Source organism: Podarcis muralis, chromosome 3 (genome assembly GCF_964188315.1).
Source record: "Podarcis muralis chromosome 3, rPodMur119.hap1.1, whole genome shotgun sequence".
In the NCBI taxonomy this organism is placed as follows: domain Eukaryota; kingdom Metazoa; phylum Chordata; class Lepidosauria; order Squamata; family Lacertidae; genus Podarcis; species Podarcis muralis.
The window spans coordinates 74586713-74602565 of NC_135657.1; the positions used below are offsets into that span (position 1 = coordinate 74586713).

A 15853-nucleotide genomic window follows, 5' to 3' on the forward strand; every position below is an offset into this window, starting at 1 on the left:
CTTCCAACCAGTGGGTTAAGGACCCCGTCTAAACCAGTTCTTTAATCTGGCATTTGGAGTTTTGAATGCACTAGCAAAAGCTGAATTGAACACCAAGTCCCGTTTGGAGAAGCGCCCTTTACCTTGAGATGCGGGCTCAGACAGACGCCGAATTGGGAAAGTAATAAAGCTACATTTAGTAAAGGAAGTTTGATGGGAACGTTCATCGCGCCAATCTGAGGTGGCGATGCACAAAGAGCCATGCTTGCTCTTTGTTCTCAGCGGGAGAGGCCTACAAAGATGTCTCCTCTCCCAAGCTGAGGATGAAGGAGCAGGAAATTAGGTCAGCAGCGCTAAAGGTTTCCGTCGAGCAGCTGAAGGAATGTCAGCCAGCACAGGTCGAAGGACGGTCTAGGATGCTTGCAGATTCTTCTATCTTCTCTACTCTTTCCCATGCAAAGCCAACAACCTATAGGCAAGCTGTGTTGCATCTCAATACTTCCTGCAGTAGCTGGGCTTAACAGGTTTATGGGTGGGGTTTTAAGCTGCAGCTTTTTATATGTTATTACTTGGGAGTAGCCCTCAACTGAAATCTGTAGAGCTAATTTCTGAGTTTCCGACTGCAGTCCGACTTACCTGGGAACAAGACCCATTTTGTCTACTTTGCGACGAATTGCCTTGGAATAAGAAGTGTGGAGTTGGCGGTGAAATGATGAGCCAATTCAAATTTCACCACAGCTGCTGACTGGGTAGGTGGCCTTTGTTAGGCTTTTTAGGGCACTGGGTGCCTAGCAAATAGAACAATCTGTTCTGGATGACTACAAAAGGAAAGCAGATTTTGTGGTTGATTCCTGAAATCCAGATCAGAATCCTTCAGGATAGGTGGGAAACTGTGGAACAGAGGCAGATAAAATCCAGATCACAATATTTGTTAATGTTAGCATTGCACACAGACAATATATGTTGGCTTGGAGTGGGGCAAGTAAGATTCTCCCAGATCCTAAGAAGAATTCCTCTGGTATGAATAAGACTAAAAACTTGTTTTGCTTCTTATATCCCTCCTGCTGTGGGGCAGGTTGTAGTAGGCAACACAAACCATTTCATAATAAAATAATAAAAATAAATGCTATCATATTATTACTGGAAAATACTGCAGTGAGAAACATGGGCAATGCCGCTACTACAAGGACACTAATGTTGTGGCAGATTTTTAGTAATTTTTAGTAGCAGTACAGCAATGGTCTACAGCTTCCCCTATACCTGCAAAGGTGTTTTCCCAGCTTTTAATGTTACTATCACTATTGTAGCTGTTTCCTCATAGATTTACCTGCTGCATGGAACTGCATTCTTGAAGTTGCAAACACAGGAGAAAATGTTTTCTGGGAGTGATTCATTATAATAGAAGTAAATGTAATAATATAGGGAAGCCTTTTATATTCAGTTTGTGACTTTAATAATAGACATGTGGTTATTTTTGTTTGCTAAAACCAAAATGATACAGACATTGGAAAAAAATAACAATAATATTATATGGGTGTTTTAAAAAAAACAAAACAGGTTTAAGTTCCTGTTAAATTAACTCTTTCCCATTATTTATTTGTAACTAGTGGAATCCCGCTGGGTGAGTGAGGAGAGGCGAGCCCAAACACTTGGCCTTGATTAGAGATGTCCTCTCTTCTCTCCCTCGGCTGGGGCTGGCTTTCCCTAGAACTGTGTTTGGTCTTCCACTGTCATACTGTAAGTACACGAATCCGAGTGAGGAATCTTGGATCGGGTGGGTTGCGGGGGCGGGGGCAAGGAGAGAAACCAGTCGGACTAGAAGAGATCCATTCTCCAGAGGCCTTTTTTTTAGTTCTGCATCCCTTGCCTGCAGCCCGCACCTTGTCTACTTTGAAAAGATTTCCTCTTGTCTTTTTATTCTCGGCAGAGGCTGCTTCCAAATGTGGTTTCTCTGCCTTCAGTGCAACAGCCCGAGCAGTAGGCAGGTTGCAAGAAACCCGAGTTCTGAATGTTAATGGCCGCGCGCCGGTGAGCGACTTGGGAAGAGGAGAGAGGGAAGGGAATGAGAAAAAAAGAGAGAGACTTTCTTAGTTTGCGTTGCACAGACCAGCACAATGGTGTGTGCTTTATCGAATCGGTTTCTGTCAGTTAGCTTCACCTGGACCAAACGGGGGGAAAAAGAAGGCCGGATGGCGACGCATCTCCACGCAAGCCCTCTCTAGTAGCCCACATTTTTGTGCAAGATTGTGCCACTCGAAGTGGAGAGCGTCTAGGATGGCAGCTCAGAGGCATTCTTAATCCGGATCGAAATTCCGTCTCGAGGGTTCAGAGATCAGAAGACGACCCTCGGGCCAGAGAAGAAGTGGCTCAAAAAACGCCATCCTCCTGCCCCACTCCGCGCGGCTCTCCCCCAAGCGCGATCGATGCTCGTCGTCCGGCAAGCAATGCCGGCAGCTGCCTGGTCGCCTCTGGAGGGGGCAGGAGGGGTGGCTGTTCGCCGTCCTCCCGCCTGCCTAGTCAACGGTGCCGGTGGGATTAGGTCAATTGGTGTGGATCTCCTCCGCCTCATTTGGTTACTAATTGGTTTCTTGTTTTAGAAATCGAAATCTCATTTCCAGAAATCACAAAGCCTCGGTAGGCAGGCCGTGAAGGTAATCCGGGGGTGGGATGATGGGAAAGATGCAGGCGAGCAGGGGGAGGGGGGGAGAGGAGTCTGCCTTCAAACAGAATCGCGAGGAAAGCAGCAGCGGAACTTCGCCCGGCTTTTCAAGCGAAATGTGAGCTCGTTAGAGCCATAATAGATACATCCCACCCACTTCTTAAGGCTACTTATGTAAATATGATAAACCAGGCTTGGCGAAGCGCGGAACGGAGATTCCCCCCACCTTTTTTTTTTTTTTTTTTTTTTTTTTTTTTTTACCTAGGAAGGTTAATGTAGCGTAGCTTGGAAATCTTCCAAAATAGATTATGTTTTCCCTTTTTATCTTCCACCACTTTAGCCGGGAAAATCCCCCCTTCAGATTCCAAGCTCCTTCTTCATCTCTTCCAATTCTCGCTCCTTCTTCTTCTTCCTCTGCTTCAGCGAGGCTCTCCAAATTGCAAGAAGAAACCTTTACATCTCCTGACCAACCTAATCCCAAAGGCAAAGAGAGAGGGGGAGAGGATCTGGGTTTCTCACTTTTTAAAAAGAAGAAAATGCAATCAGACTACAGTATTTGAAGGGGTAGGGATTGGCTGCGGTAGGTCAAGTGCACCCCAAGCAACTTTACTCAACGTTAAAATCGGGGGGGCGGGGCGATACTTTAAAAATAAAAGATACCGAACTATAATGTATCTGAAGCTGCAGTTTTCCAGTACCCCCTTTTAACTCATCGTGTCTTAACGCGCAATAAATGCAAGCGGAAGACTTAGTTGAAACGTTTCGAATTAAGTCCAAGCTTGACTCCAAAGGAACTGTCATTACGATAAGTATTTTAGGATCCGTGGGTTAAAATGTTGTTCATTTCAGAGGAAGAGAGGGGTGCAGGGTAGGGGGGAAACTAAACTGACAAGGGCTTGCTTCTGAGTAGTCGCGATTAGGATTGCGCTGCAACTTCCGGGTGAACATGTCCAGCCACAAGATTGCGATCCAAACGCATTTAGGGGGCAAGCCTATCCACTCTCTCCTTGGCCTCTGTCTCCTTTGATTCTGCGGGATTCAGTTCTGAGTAGACGCTCGTAGGATCCCCATGTTCCTGTAGCGCTAAGTGCTCTTGAATCAATGGGGCGTTTTAGACCGGAGCAACTAGGGGAGATCAGTCAGTTTGAGATGTCAGTGTTACTCAGCTTGAGTCGCAGTGCAAGTCTATCACCACCCGTCAATTAAATTTGTTGGTCACCTCTTTACCAAGGTAACTCAAAGTGACCTACAATACACTGGCAACTAAGTCTCCTTGAGCTCAGTGGGGCTTCTTCTCTCAATAAGCGGCTAAGACAGCAGCCTCGACGCCCTCCGCCTCCCCTGGCTTGTGGATTGAAAAAGCTGAAAGTCGCCCACCCACCACCGCGGCGGGGTTTTAAGGAATCCCAGAGACCAAAGGATTGGAGAATGGTCAGATGGCGGCCAGTCATTCATGGGAAAGGATGGAGACATCTGGCCAGTAGAAGGCTCTCGCTCCCTGCCCCCCCCCCAAATCTCACGTGGCTCAGTTTGGAAGAGAAGTGCTCGGAAGGGCGAGCAAAGCGCTTGTTTAGAAAATATTAACTTGGCTCGGCTGGAGGGAGGAGTTCACCCGGAACAGGAGCAAAAGAGCTGCAGAGCAGGGCGGGGAGGCGGGAGAGAATAGAATTGCGGATTCTGCTCAAAAGTTAACCTGTAATGCAGGCAGGCTATTCATTAACCCGCCGGGGCAGGATCTGCTGCTCCACTTTTAGTAGCCTAAGAGAAATAGGAGGCCCCCCTCTCCCCCCCCCCCCGCTTCTGCATTCAGATTAATCAGCAACTGGGAAAAGCGCAGAGACTGGAATGGGAAGGTCTGGATCGCCCAGGGAGGGTCTCGTGAGTCGACAGGTGTGTCTGTGTGTATGTCCACAGACAGCGTTACTCTCGTTGCTTGTTTAAATCCAGACCTCCTTAATACGTTTCTGTAGATCTGCACATCCAGACAGCTCCCCCCCCAAAAAAAAGTCTTTACGTCTTTCTTCTTAATTCCGCTAATAAACACATCGAAACGAAAGGAACCCGTGAATGTCTGAGACCTTCCCGCTTCCCTCGGCCCGTCAGGCTTCGGTACAGTACTTTCAGTTTCCCGAAGAAGAGGGAAAAAACAACAACTACAGGAGTTGGTTGTTGTTGTTGCTTTAAAAAACAACAGAGGATCCAATCAATACTCATTTAAGCCGGCAGCTACGTCTATCTGAATTTAGCTGGGTAGCCACGCCCTTTCGCTTAATCGTGGCGCTGAGGGAGCGCATAAACTCTCGAGGCTCCATCATTGAAAGTCAAACCTCGACGCAAGAGCCTTTTTTTTTTTTTAACCAACCAACAACTTAGGCACACAGGGGACTTGAGCCACAGGGGACTCCCTTCTAAAGGCAGCAAACACGCACGGATTTGGACTTCAGGCTGAAACCTTCTGGAGGGAGCGCCACTGAATCCAAGAACAGGCATTTCCAAATGCGCATCAATCCAGTCATTCTAGGCGCCCCGGGATTCAGGAAGCTTCCTTGAGCCATGCTGAACTTTACTTCCGAGCAAGGATCAGCTTGGAGCCTTCCCTGACAGCCACTTCCGTCGTCGCCCCCACTCCCCCAAGTCTGATTCCCACGTATAGGCGACCAGGTGGGATTTAGGAAGCAGTGTTTTCTGAAATCCGCTGGGATCTCATCCTCCCAATATTTGGTGTTGGCAAAGCGGGCGTGTGTGTGTGTAGCACCCGGCTCCTAGACATTTAAAAGATGTGCAGAAGACAAGAGCGGAGGGCTTGGTAAATCACGCATCTGCTAGCCTTTCCGCTTCTGAGCCACTACGAAAGGTTCAGTCGTCTTGCCTTCTTGCGCACCTGGGCCACCTGCGCGAGATCCCCAGCCATTAGGCGTGTCCCAAAAGACATGAAGTCGGGAGAGAGAAGAGCTGGACACGTACCTTGTTACGGAATTCAAGAAGACCTGCGCAGAGGGTCCGATGCCCCTGTGCGCATTCACTGTTAGAGGAATCGGAGGACGCAACTAGCACGCAGAAAGTTCAGTTAGGTCGTTTTAGACTCTGGAATTAATGCCCCCCCTAAAGATTTACTTCATAATGGATCCAGCTTTGCTTATATCAAATGCGGTGAGCCAACCCGGCTCAGTTTTGGGAATCCTCCTGCTCATCTCGCTCTGTGGGGCCCCGGACTTCCGCCGGAAAGTCTGATGAAGATTCCGGGTTCCCTCTCTGGAAGCTTCAGGTGTTTTGTTTTATTTATCGGTACCATTTCTTACCTGCCCGTCACCTGAAGGTCCCAGGGCTGGGTACAGCAAGAGAAAACACAATGTTAAAACCAAATAAAACCATCACAATACTATAACAGAACGGTTCCAAAAGGAACCGCTGGAAATACTGCTGTCAAGATTTAGGCAGTCAATGCCGGTCCTTATGGACCATATAGAGCTGGGAAGACCTATGCTAAAAGCAGAGGTGCCAACCTGAATAAAATATTAGGGGGAGGGGGAGGTAAGCCCCGCCCCACATAATCACAAGACGCGGCACACGCACACTATGTGAATGGCACTGCCCATCAACTTGCGGGGGGAGCCTGCCCCCTCAAATATTTTATTGGGGGGGGGGCGAAGGGACCTAAGTTCCTAGGATCTGGCTCCTATGGCTAGAAGTCTCATGTCATGGTTGCTATTAGAATAGAAGAGGCAGTCTTATATATGCTACAGGTGAACTCCTGCGAGGACTCGCCTGTCCTGTTCCATTTGGCGAGTCCAAGGCTAGGCCGGCGAGGAGGCCGAGTGGATTCTGGGAAAATCTGAACAGGGTTGCTCCAGGTCCGCTTTCCCCTTCGTTGGCACCGTCATCGGTCTTTTTGGCAAAGTGAAATACGACTTCGATTGCCCTCGGGCTTAGCTTTGAATAATCGCTGGGCGCTAGGGACTTCGGCTGTATCCCACTTACTTGGGAGTCAATTCCATTGAATTCGATTGGGCTTGCTTTTGAGTAAACATGCCTAGAGCTGACGGCTCCCAGTTGGGGGACCGTGTGTGTGTGTGTGTGTGAGAGAGAGAGAGAGAGCAAAAAGAACCTATAAAGGCCAAACGACTTGATTTTCACGGCTCAGGATTTTAGGCGGCTTACCCCGCTGACCTTGAACATCTGGATGTATGGTCCGCTGACGTGTGTATATGTGCATGTGTAAATCACGGGCGTGTAAATTATAGATCTAAGGCGTAAATCCAACGCACACTTTCCTGGGAATTGAGTCCCATTTGGATACAGTGGGACTGACTCGGGAGTCAACGTGGATAGGGTTGTGCTGTGCACGTCTACCTGGGAGTAATCTTCACAGAGGAATTGCTCAGAATGTGCAGCCAATCGGCTTAGATTCAAGCGCTCTTTGGTTTAACCGAGTTGTAGACAGGTCTGAGTCCGGAGCGGATCCTCTCCAGTGTTTTACAGCACCACTGCTAAAGCACTGCACGTATAAATTGCCATCTTACATGAGCGCCTGCCACAATTGTTAGCTAGCTCAGCTTCTGCCCTCGCTTTTCCTCAGGCTCGGTCGCTTTCAGGAGTTTTCACGTGCTTGTGAACGCGAGCGAGTCCCTGGAAACGCGTGGGAGGCTCTCTGGCAGAAGAGTGGGCCGGAGGGGGGAGGCGAAGAAAGGGGAAGGGCGAAGGCTTGCGCGAAGAAGGCCCGGTGTTTGCGTAGCGCGGGCGCGATCGTTAGCGGGATTTAGCTGCATCAACAACAAGAGGCGGCTCTTGGGCCGCTTGCTTTCCATCCTAAGCCCACTTAGGGGGTGTAATGGGATGAGGCGGCATCGAGGGCACTTGCAAGGAAACGTGCGTTGGAATCCAGGCGCGAGAGAATCTGAATGAGCAACAGAGGAGGCGTGTCCGGGGTTGTAGGCGATCCACGACCCAGCTGAGCCACCACGCCCTTGGACCCCTTCCCTCCCCCCTTTGATACCCGCATCCTCTCAGTAATTCTACTGGCACTTCGAGCTCAGGTGTGTCTTAGTTTAGCAAAGCACCCCGGATCCACAGCGCACAGGTTCTGCTTGATGATTGTGACCACTAGTTGGTTTGGCATAAACTGTGCTTGGCACCGCGGGTCCAATCCAATGGTTTCAATTTAAACCGGGAGCTGTAGCCGTTTCAGAAGTATTGTCAGAAAAAGACAACAAGGTGGAGGGAGGGGAGATAAGGAGGAATGCCAGGAACAAGGGCTTTGCAGACAAAGAAAAAAATCGCGATTCCACACACACACATTCATGTCCTTTTCTACACGCAGGCGACGTTTAAGCTTTTCGGATCATCTGCCTGGTTCTACCGCCACTTGAGGCGGAGGCCAGTCTCCATCCCACTAGAGGGAACAGTTCCCGACACAGGGGGACTGGAAGAGACCATGGGGGGGGGGGGAGGAAAAGTGGGGTGGAGGTGGTGGAATTAATTCACCAGGAGACGCTCTCAGACGTCATGCAGCCCCACGGTTTTAATTGGGATTTGTAAGTGGATCCTATGACTTTCCCTCCGAATAACGTTCCTTCCAGAGACACGACTAAAGCCCAGAGAAGAGGAGGGGAAATTTCAAGGCTTTCTTCGTGGCTGGGGAGCAGCCCTTCGCCTCCCAAATAAAATTTTCTCCATTTGAAATCTGCAAAAAGGACGCGACGAAGTTATTAGCTATAATAACCGCTTTTGCTTTTATTCTTTTATTTTATTCGGAGAGCTGAATGGCCACACGACGGTTTGTGTGTTTACAGGAGCTGGCTGCTTGCTCACACCCAGTTTGATGTTTTTTAAACATTGAACAGAATAGTTGTGGCTAAGCTGAGCACCCGCGTTATGTTCGTTTCCACGGCATTTCTCTCTTTCCAGGGCCCTCCAAAGGGAATGGGTTTAGTTGTTCCCCACATTTCTGGCAGAAAAACTAGTTTCTGGGTACCAGAAATTGGTTCGTTGTGTGTGAAACGGATGTGTGAATATGGGAAGAATTTTTTCCAGAGAGCCAGTTGGTAGGATTTCAATGATTCGAGAAGCAAAAGCATTCCAGGCCACGAGTCAGAGCAGAGGTTGTTATATTTAATCCAGAAAAACATAAACCCGCATTTATTTCAATCGAATTATCGTTCAAGGAAGTGGTTTCAGGTTGGAACGTCTGAAGTCCAGTCAATGGAAGCGCAACTGAGCTGGAAAGTAGAGGGGGGGGGAAAGATCTTTATAGTTTCATTATTCGTGACCCCTCCCCATCTCCCCTTGTACTGTCAGGTAGAAACCACAGAATAATTATTCTTGTTTAATTAATATATACCGCTCATTGCCAGATCAGGCATTAGGACCCTGCTGCCCTGCCTCTCTTTTATTATTACTATTATTTAATAAATTTGTATACCGCCCTTCATCCGAAGATCTCGAATAACGCGGCGATGTCTCCACAGGACTTGGAGAAGCCTGGGGACACGCGAGTCGAACCAGCCCTCTGGACAACGTTGGGCGCGAGCTGGGATCTCACCTTTTGCAGGTACTAGTCCGGAATGCAGCTCCTTAAGGTTTTGTAGGGAGAGCCCGGGCAACCCAATCGAGATAGCGGCAGACTGGGAAGGAAGGCTATAGAAGGCTCGTGATAGAAGACCAACACGGGCTTGATGCTCTTTCCTACGAGTTCCTGAACCAGACTCAAGGTTTGCAGGCGATCGAAACGGTCCCCTGGGGAGCGACCTGCAGATCTGTTGGGCCCCAGCCATGTAAAATGTCCTTTCTCTCCCTGATAGATAAGGGGAAACGTCGCGTTGACTTCAGTACTGGGCCTATGGCAACTCTGTTTCAGGATTTGCTGGAGGGTGGGGTCATATTTCGGCCCCTGTCGTTGCCAGTTTAATAGTGCCAGGGAGCAGGTGACAGAAAAGGCCCTTCCGCCTGGGATTCTGGACACTTTCCGAGAAGACAATCGTGGTTAAAAGGGGCAAGGCAAATAATCTGTCTCATATGATCTCCGGAGATACTGGAAGGCTGTTAATGATCATTATGTGTTTTTATATAATTCAAAACCATGTCGTCCAGAATAGTAATACAGGTAAGGGCAACGTCAGCAACGTTTGAATCAATGCACGACTGAGATAAGCACCGGTACTGATTCTGACTCCATTTAAAATCAGTGGGATAGTTTCAATTCCCCTGAGGGTTCTGAAAAAGGGAGTGAGTTTATATCTACACTACAAGCTGAAGTCAGATATCTACTGCTATATATTCCCCAAAGAGTCCTGTGAACTGTTGGTTAATGGGAGATTCTCTGAAAGAGAGCTTGGAGATGAGAGCCCCCTTTAGGGGAGAGAGAGAGAGAGAGAGAGAGAAACTAAAGGTGTCTCCTCCTCCCAAGGTGGGACCAAGAAGAAGGAGGAAGAGGGAAGTGAGGTCAGCAACTCTGAGAGTATCACATCAGAAGGAAGGTATACAGTCTACATAGTTGGGTCAGAAAGACAGTCTAGGAAATTTGGTTCTTCTCCTTGTCCACTTTCTCCCCATGCAAATCCCATCAGCCTAAATACAGGAAAAGGATTCCCTGGGGACAAAGATGATTGTGCATTTAGGATCAGATTTTTAACTGTGATGGCAATTGAATGAAGGCCTGTCTTTTGTATTTCACACTCATTATCAAACCATTTTTGTCTCTGACAGTGCAATCCTATACATTTCTATTCACAGGTAAGCCCCACTGAGTTCAGTGGTACTTACTCCCAGGTAAGTGTGTATAAGGATTGCAGCCTGAAAGTCGAGGCTGCTCCTCACTCCTCACTTGTTAAGGCCTGGAGGAGAGAGCAAAGAAGGGTTGGCGAGGACCATAAACCAGACTTGACACACAGCTCTTTTCTGCCCCTTTCCTTGCAGACTTTGGACGGTTTCATATTTGTGGTAGCTCCGGACGGCAAGATCATGTACATCTCCGAAACCGCCTCTGTTCATTTGGGTTTGTCGCAGGTATGCTATGAATGTGCAGGCATGCACAGGATCCAGGCAAAGAGGGAGGGGGAGCCAGTTTGATGAGCAGCATTCAAGGCCAGGAACCTCACGTGCAAGACCTGAACACTTCACCTCCACTGCTTCTGGCAAGCAAGGCAGGTGAAGCCAAGCCTGTTTGCCAGTGCAAATCCTATACCCATTTACTAGTCAGTCCCATTCATTTGGAGGAGTGTTTTTTAAGCACATCCTTTCAAACTCAGTAAGATGTACTTCTGAGTCAACATGCACAGGGTGGTGCTTTCAAGTTCCATTGACGATGACTTCAGTGCAATCCTAACAGCCTGATCCTAAATGTACTTATTAATTAAATTTGTATACCACCCTTCATCCACAGATCTCAGGGTGATGTACTTTTTGGGAAGCCTCACTGGGTTCAGTGGCACTTTGCTGCAGAGGAACATGAACAGGACTGGAGCTTAGCAGACATTTCCGTTGTGCTGGAAGTCCATTCCATTAAACACTCACATAGTGTTTTAATTGAATAGACCTGGGGCATGCTGGCACTCAGTGGCATAGTGTGGGTTGCCAGCACCCAGGGCCATGAGGAGGGGTGGGTGGGAGGGAAATGGATGGAGTACGCATGCACATTCAACTGTTTAACAGTGTCCAGGAGTTTGCAGCCACAGAGATTAGAAGAGTTGTTCAGTCTGGAGAAGTCACTTCCTGGTTCACATGGAGAAGCCGTTGCCAGTGGAGCCTAGCAGAAGAAGCATGCAACTATACTGAGGCAGCACTGGGTGTTGAAATTTTACATCCTTAACAATTTTGTGCCTGGGTCAACTGCTCTTGTGGCCCCCCATGCTATGCTAATGCTATGCTGGCACGCCCATAGTACAATTCCAGAAATCTCTGTCCAGAAGATTGGCCGAGCTCCTGTGCAAGATGAATTCTGTGATGACAAGGAGGTGAAGCGTTGACCCATCTTGCATCCTGGGCTCCTTCAAGAGAAAGAGTGGGATATACATTCAATTAACAATATTTCCCTTTACAGCTCAGGCAAAGCTTCACCTGTTGAATTTCTAGTCACATTTAAAGGCACAGCAAACCTATTGAAGATTGGCAACCATGCCTCTTACCTGCTGCCAGTCTTGTGCATGTTTACTCAGAAATAAGTTTTCCTTCAGTGGGGGTGTGCTCAGCCTTAGGTCCAAGGCTGGATGTGGAATCTGTGGCCACCCAAGAGTTGCTGAACTCCAGCTCCCATCATCCCTGTCCAATGGCCATGCTGGTTGGGGCTGATGGGAACTGGAGTCCAACAACGTCTGGACAGGACCACCCCATTATTGGTTTAAGGTATCCAATTGCTTGGTGCAGATGCCATTTTGCAACTGAACCTGAACTGTCCATCTAATTTGAAGGAGCCTTGTTCCTTTTCATGGTGTGAATTGATGTCCTTCGTGGGTGCTTCAGATTCCAGACCAGAACCCGAAGAGAGAAGAGGCTCAATTCCGTCGAGTGGCTTAAGGGGCTGAAGGTGGCTGAGATCACCCGGGGCATAGAATGGGGACACGTTGCGTCCTCATCGATGGAAAGAAAGATATAGCCGGGGGTTGAACACTAAATGACCCATTGGGTCCCTTCCAACTCTACAATTCTATTGTTTTCTTTCCCCTGCCCCCGATGACTCCCTCTTGCAGGTTGAGCTGACAGGCAACAGCATTTACGAGTACATCCACCCAGCCGACCACGACGAGATGACCGCCGTCCTCACCGCCCATCAGCCGTACCATTCCCATTTCGTTCAGGGTAAAGTTCACTGAGTAAAGCAGCGGGTGGGAAGGAAGGCAGTGGCCGGCGGCAGAGAGCAGCCTCTTCCCTGACATGCGCATTGTGCCCTCTTGTTTACTAGAGTACGAGATCGAGCGCTCCTTCTTCCTAAGGATGAAATGCGTCTTGGCCAAGAGGAACGCCGGGCTGACTTGCGGAGGCTACAAGGTAGGTGGGCTCACGAGCGCCAACTAGCGGCAGAGCGAAGAACTGTTTGCGCCTGGACTTTACAAAGACAAGGGTGCTTTGAAACCTTCACTGATAGGATTACAGTAATCGGGACCAGTTGGAGCTGTGTAGCATTGCATGTTTCCACCTCGATTTGAAGCGCATTTACTTGGCAGCCAATCCCACCCGTTTCCCGGGGACTTGATCCCAGTGAAGGCTGAGGTTCCTTGCGTACTTGTTTGGGAGAAAGCCCCACGCAGCGGGACTCACCTCTGGGTAAACAGGCATAGGATTATTCCGTGAGCCAGCAATCCTCTGCATATTTGGGAGTAAGACCCTCAAAATCCCAGTAATTGCTTTCGGTAAGACTTAAAGGCTGTGCAAATCCTCTGCATAGAGAAAATAAGGCTGGAAACGGCAGAAGGGGAGAGAGCTCTTGTGCGCGGGCCCTGCTTGCAAGTTTCCCACAGGGACCTAGGGGGCCACAGTGAGAACTGGATGCTGGACCAGATGGGTCACCGGCCTGATCCAGCAGGCTCTTCTTATGTGGTTATGCTGAGCAGCTTACTCCCCTGGAGGTCAAGGGTTGGGATTTACTTCCAAGTAAACACACATAGGCTCTCACTGTAAGTGTTCTGGGCCTGGAGATTTTGGGAGGCCGTAAAGGGAAGGGGGTGGTGCTGTGGGTTAAACTACAGAGCCTAGGACTTGCCGATCAGAAGGTTGGCGGTTCGAATCCCCGCGACGGGGTGAGCTCCCATTGTTCGGTCCTGGCTCCTGCCAACCTAGTAGCTTGAAAGCACATCAAAGTGCACCCCGGCGGGAAGGTGCTGCTGCTCTGGTTTCGCCAGAAGTGGCTTAGTCATGCTAGCCACATGACCTGGAAAAACTGTCTGCGGACAAACATCGGCTCCCTCGAAAGCACATCAAAGTGCAAGTAGATAAATAGGTACCGCTCCAGAGGGAAGGTAAATGGCGTTTCTGTGCGCTGCTCTGGTTTGCCAGAAGTGTCTTAGTCATGCTGGCCACATGACCTGGAAGCTGTATGCTGGCTCCCTCGGCCAATAAAGTGAGATGAGCGCTGCAACTCCAGAGTCGGTCACTGGTCAGGGGTCCCTTTACCTTTTTAAGCTCCAGTGTGGTCAATGGCACTTACTCCCAACTAAGTTGCCAAAGTCCAGGCTAGTGCTGTCAGTGGAAGACATTTCAGAGTAAACATATTTAGGATCTGGTTGTTGGCTTGCTTCAGGTCTAAACCACTGAGCCTCTTGGGCTTGCTGATAGGAAGATTGGCAGTTCGAATCCAGGCAATGGGGTGAGCTCCTGTTGCTCTACCCCAGCTCCTGCCAACCTAGCAGTTCGAAAGCACGCCTGTGCAAGTAGATAAATAGGTACCACTGCAACAGGAAGGTAAATGGTGTTTCAGTGTGCTCTGACTTCCATCACCAGAAGCGGTTTAGTCATGCTGGCTACATGACCCAGAAAGTTGACTGTGGACAAACGTCAGCTCCCTCGGCCTGAAAGCAAGATGAGTGCCACAACCCATAGTCACCTTTGACTGGACTTAACTGTGCAGGGGTCCTTTACATTTTATCTTACATACTTTCAGTGGTGAAGTGATACCTTCTGAAGTGCAGGCGCTCTTCATGATAACTCCCCATAGCTATGCCCAGTTGACCAATGAGGACATATGGCTTCAGTTACCATGCCAGCTTTTAAAAATTCAGCCTCAGGAAGAGTTCAGAAGGACTCCGCCGCATGCTCACGATGGCTTGACGTTTTGGTTGACCACAAAAAAGGGGCTTTGGAATTTTCCAACAAAAAATGTGCCAGTTTACCCTTTAGCCCCATATGCTGATGTCACCTCTCTCGTCTTCTGTTTAGTGGATGGGTTTCTCTCTGAATAAAGCTTATTTTACAGGCAGAGGGTTGGCCAATAGCATCCTAGGAGATGACGCCACCGCCCCTCCGGTGACATCAGTGGTGGCACTTGCTCCCTGCTCTCCTGCACACTTTTTTTGAGTTGGGTTGCTGAAGTCTGCGATCGTATGCACGGCTTTCTAGGAACAAATCCCAGTGAACTTTCCCCCGAGGAGATATGCCTAGGGAGGCGCTTTAAGAGACCTCAGAGTGCCTGCCTGTCATAACGCAGCAGCTTACCTTGTTGAGCTGCAATATTCACTCCTGAGAGTAACCCCCCACTGAATTCAATTGGATTTACTTCTGAGTAGGCATGGTTAGGATCGCGTTATTGCAGTGTTTTCCAAGAGCCTTGTGTTTTCTGGAAGAAAACTCCTTTGATTTCGGGGCTAACTTAGTTTGGAGCAAGTCTGTTGAGCACTAAATCACGTGCATAATATTCGACTGCGGGGAATTTAGTTGTGTGAATAACTGCGTAGTTTCCGAAGGAGGGAAGGCCTGTTTTCCGATTTTTTACTTGCTTCAGGACTGTGCCTAATTCTGTCGAGGACGCCTTTCTTGAGAGGCTTGAGAACTAACTGCCCCTCCGGCTGCAAGGTAGCCCACGTAATTCAAAGGGAGGCTGCCAAGCAATCGCCCTGAGACTCCGTCCTACTGACTCTCCAGTAATTCCAAGTGTTTTGCCAGCCGATCTATATCGGGCACACGCAGAGAGATGTAGTAATAGATTTTGTCATCGCAAATAAACCACGCGACCAAGTTGGGTGAGAGAGTCAACAGTGCGTCTGTCTACTCAGAACTAAGTCCTACTGAGTTTGGTGGAACTTTCACCCAGGTAAGTGGGCATAGGACTGCAGCCCAAGGCTTTAATCCTATCCACGTTTATCTGGGAGTGAGCCCCAGTGAACAAATTCACTTCCTCGGAAACACGTGAAAGCGCGCACCCCAATCCTATGCATATTGACCTCTCGCCAGAGGCAATTAAAGGGGGGGGGGGGAATCGTTCTGCACAGACCTCAAACGCAATACATTTAAGTTTACACTGTTCTCACGTTCTGCTGAGAGTCAATAGGTGTAGATAATAAGCCTCGTAATTGAGGCTTGGTTGGAGGATGCAGGCACTCCACTTGATCACAGTGGAAGATGAGTGGCAGGTGAACGTCACCTGGTTTCATTCGGATGACTGAGGGGGAGTAGCGCGTTGATCCTGAAGAAGAAAGAAAAGATCGTTAGGAGGCTGGCACGCTCCTTACGACCAGTTGAATGGGGACCCGGAAAAGCGGCCTGCAAATAGACACAAGAGAGCGTGCAAGCTTA

The 15853-nt window shown here is 48.9% G+C and overlaps 1 protein-coding gene across 1 annotated transcript in view; it reads left to right on the forward strand.

Moving 5' to 3' along the window:
• The window catches only part of SIM1 (SIM bHLH transcription factor 1), a 59397-nt gene that overhangs the window by 14371 nt on the left and 29173 nt on the right, over nucleotides 1-15853 (forward strand). Inside the window, exons 3-6 of the mRNA XM_028723047.2 lie at nucleotides 9103-9185; nucleotides 10550-10639; nucleotides 12319-12427; nucleotides 12531-12616. Coding sequence (XP_028578880.2) covers nucleotides 9103-9185; nucleotides 10550-10639; nucleotides 12319-12427; nucleotides 12531-12616 — 368 coding nt within the window. The remainder of the gene's footprint in view (nucleotides 1-9102; nucleotides 9186-10549; nucleotides 10640-12318; nucleotides 12428-12530; nucleotides 12617-15853) is intronic.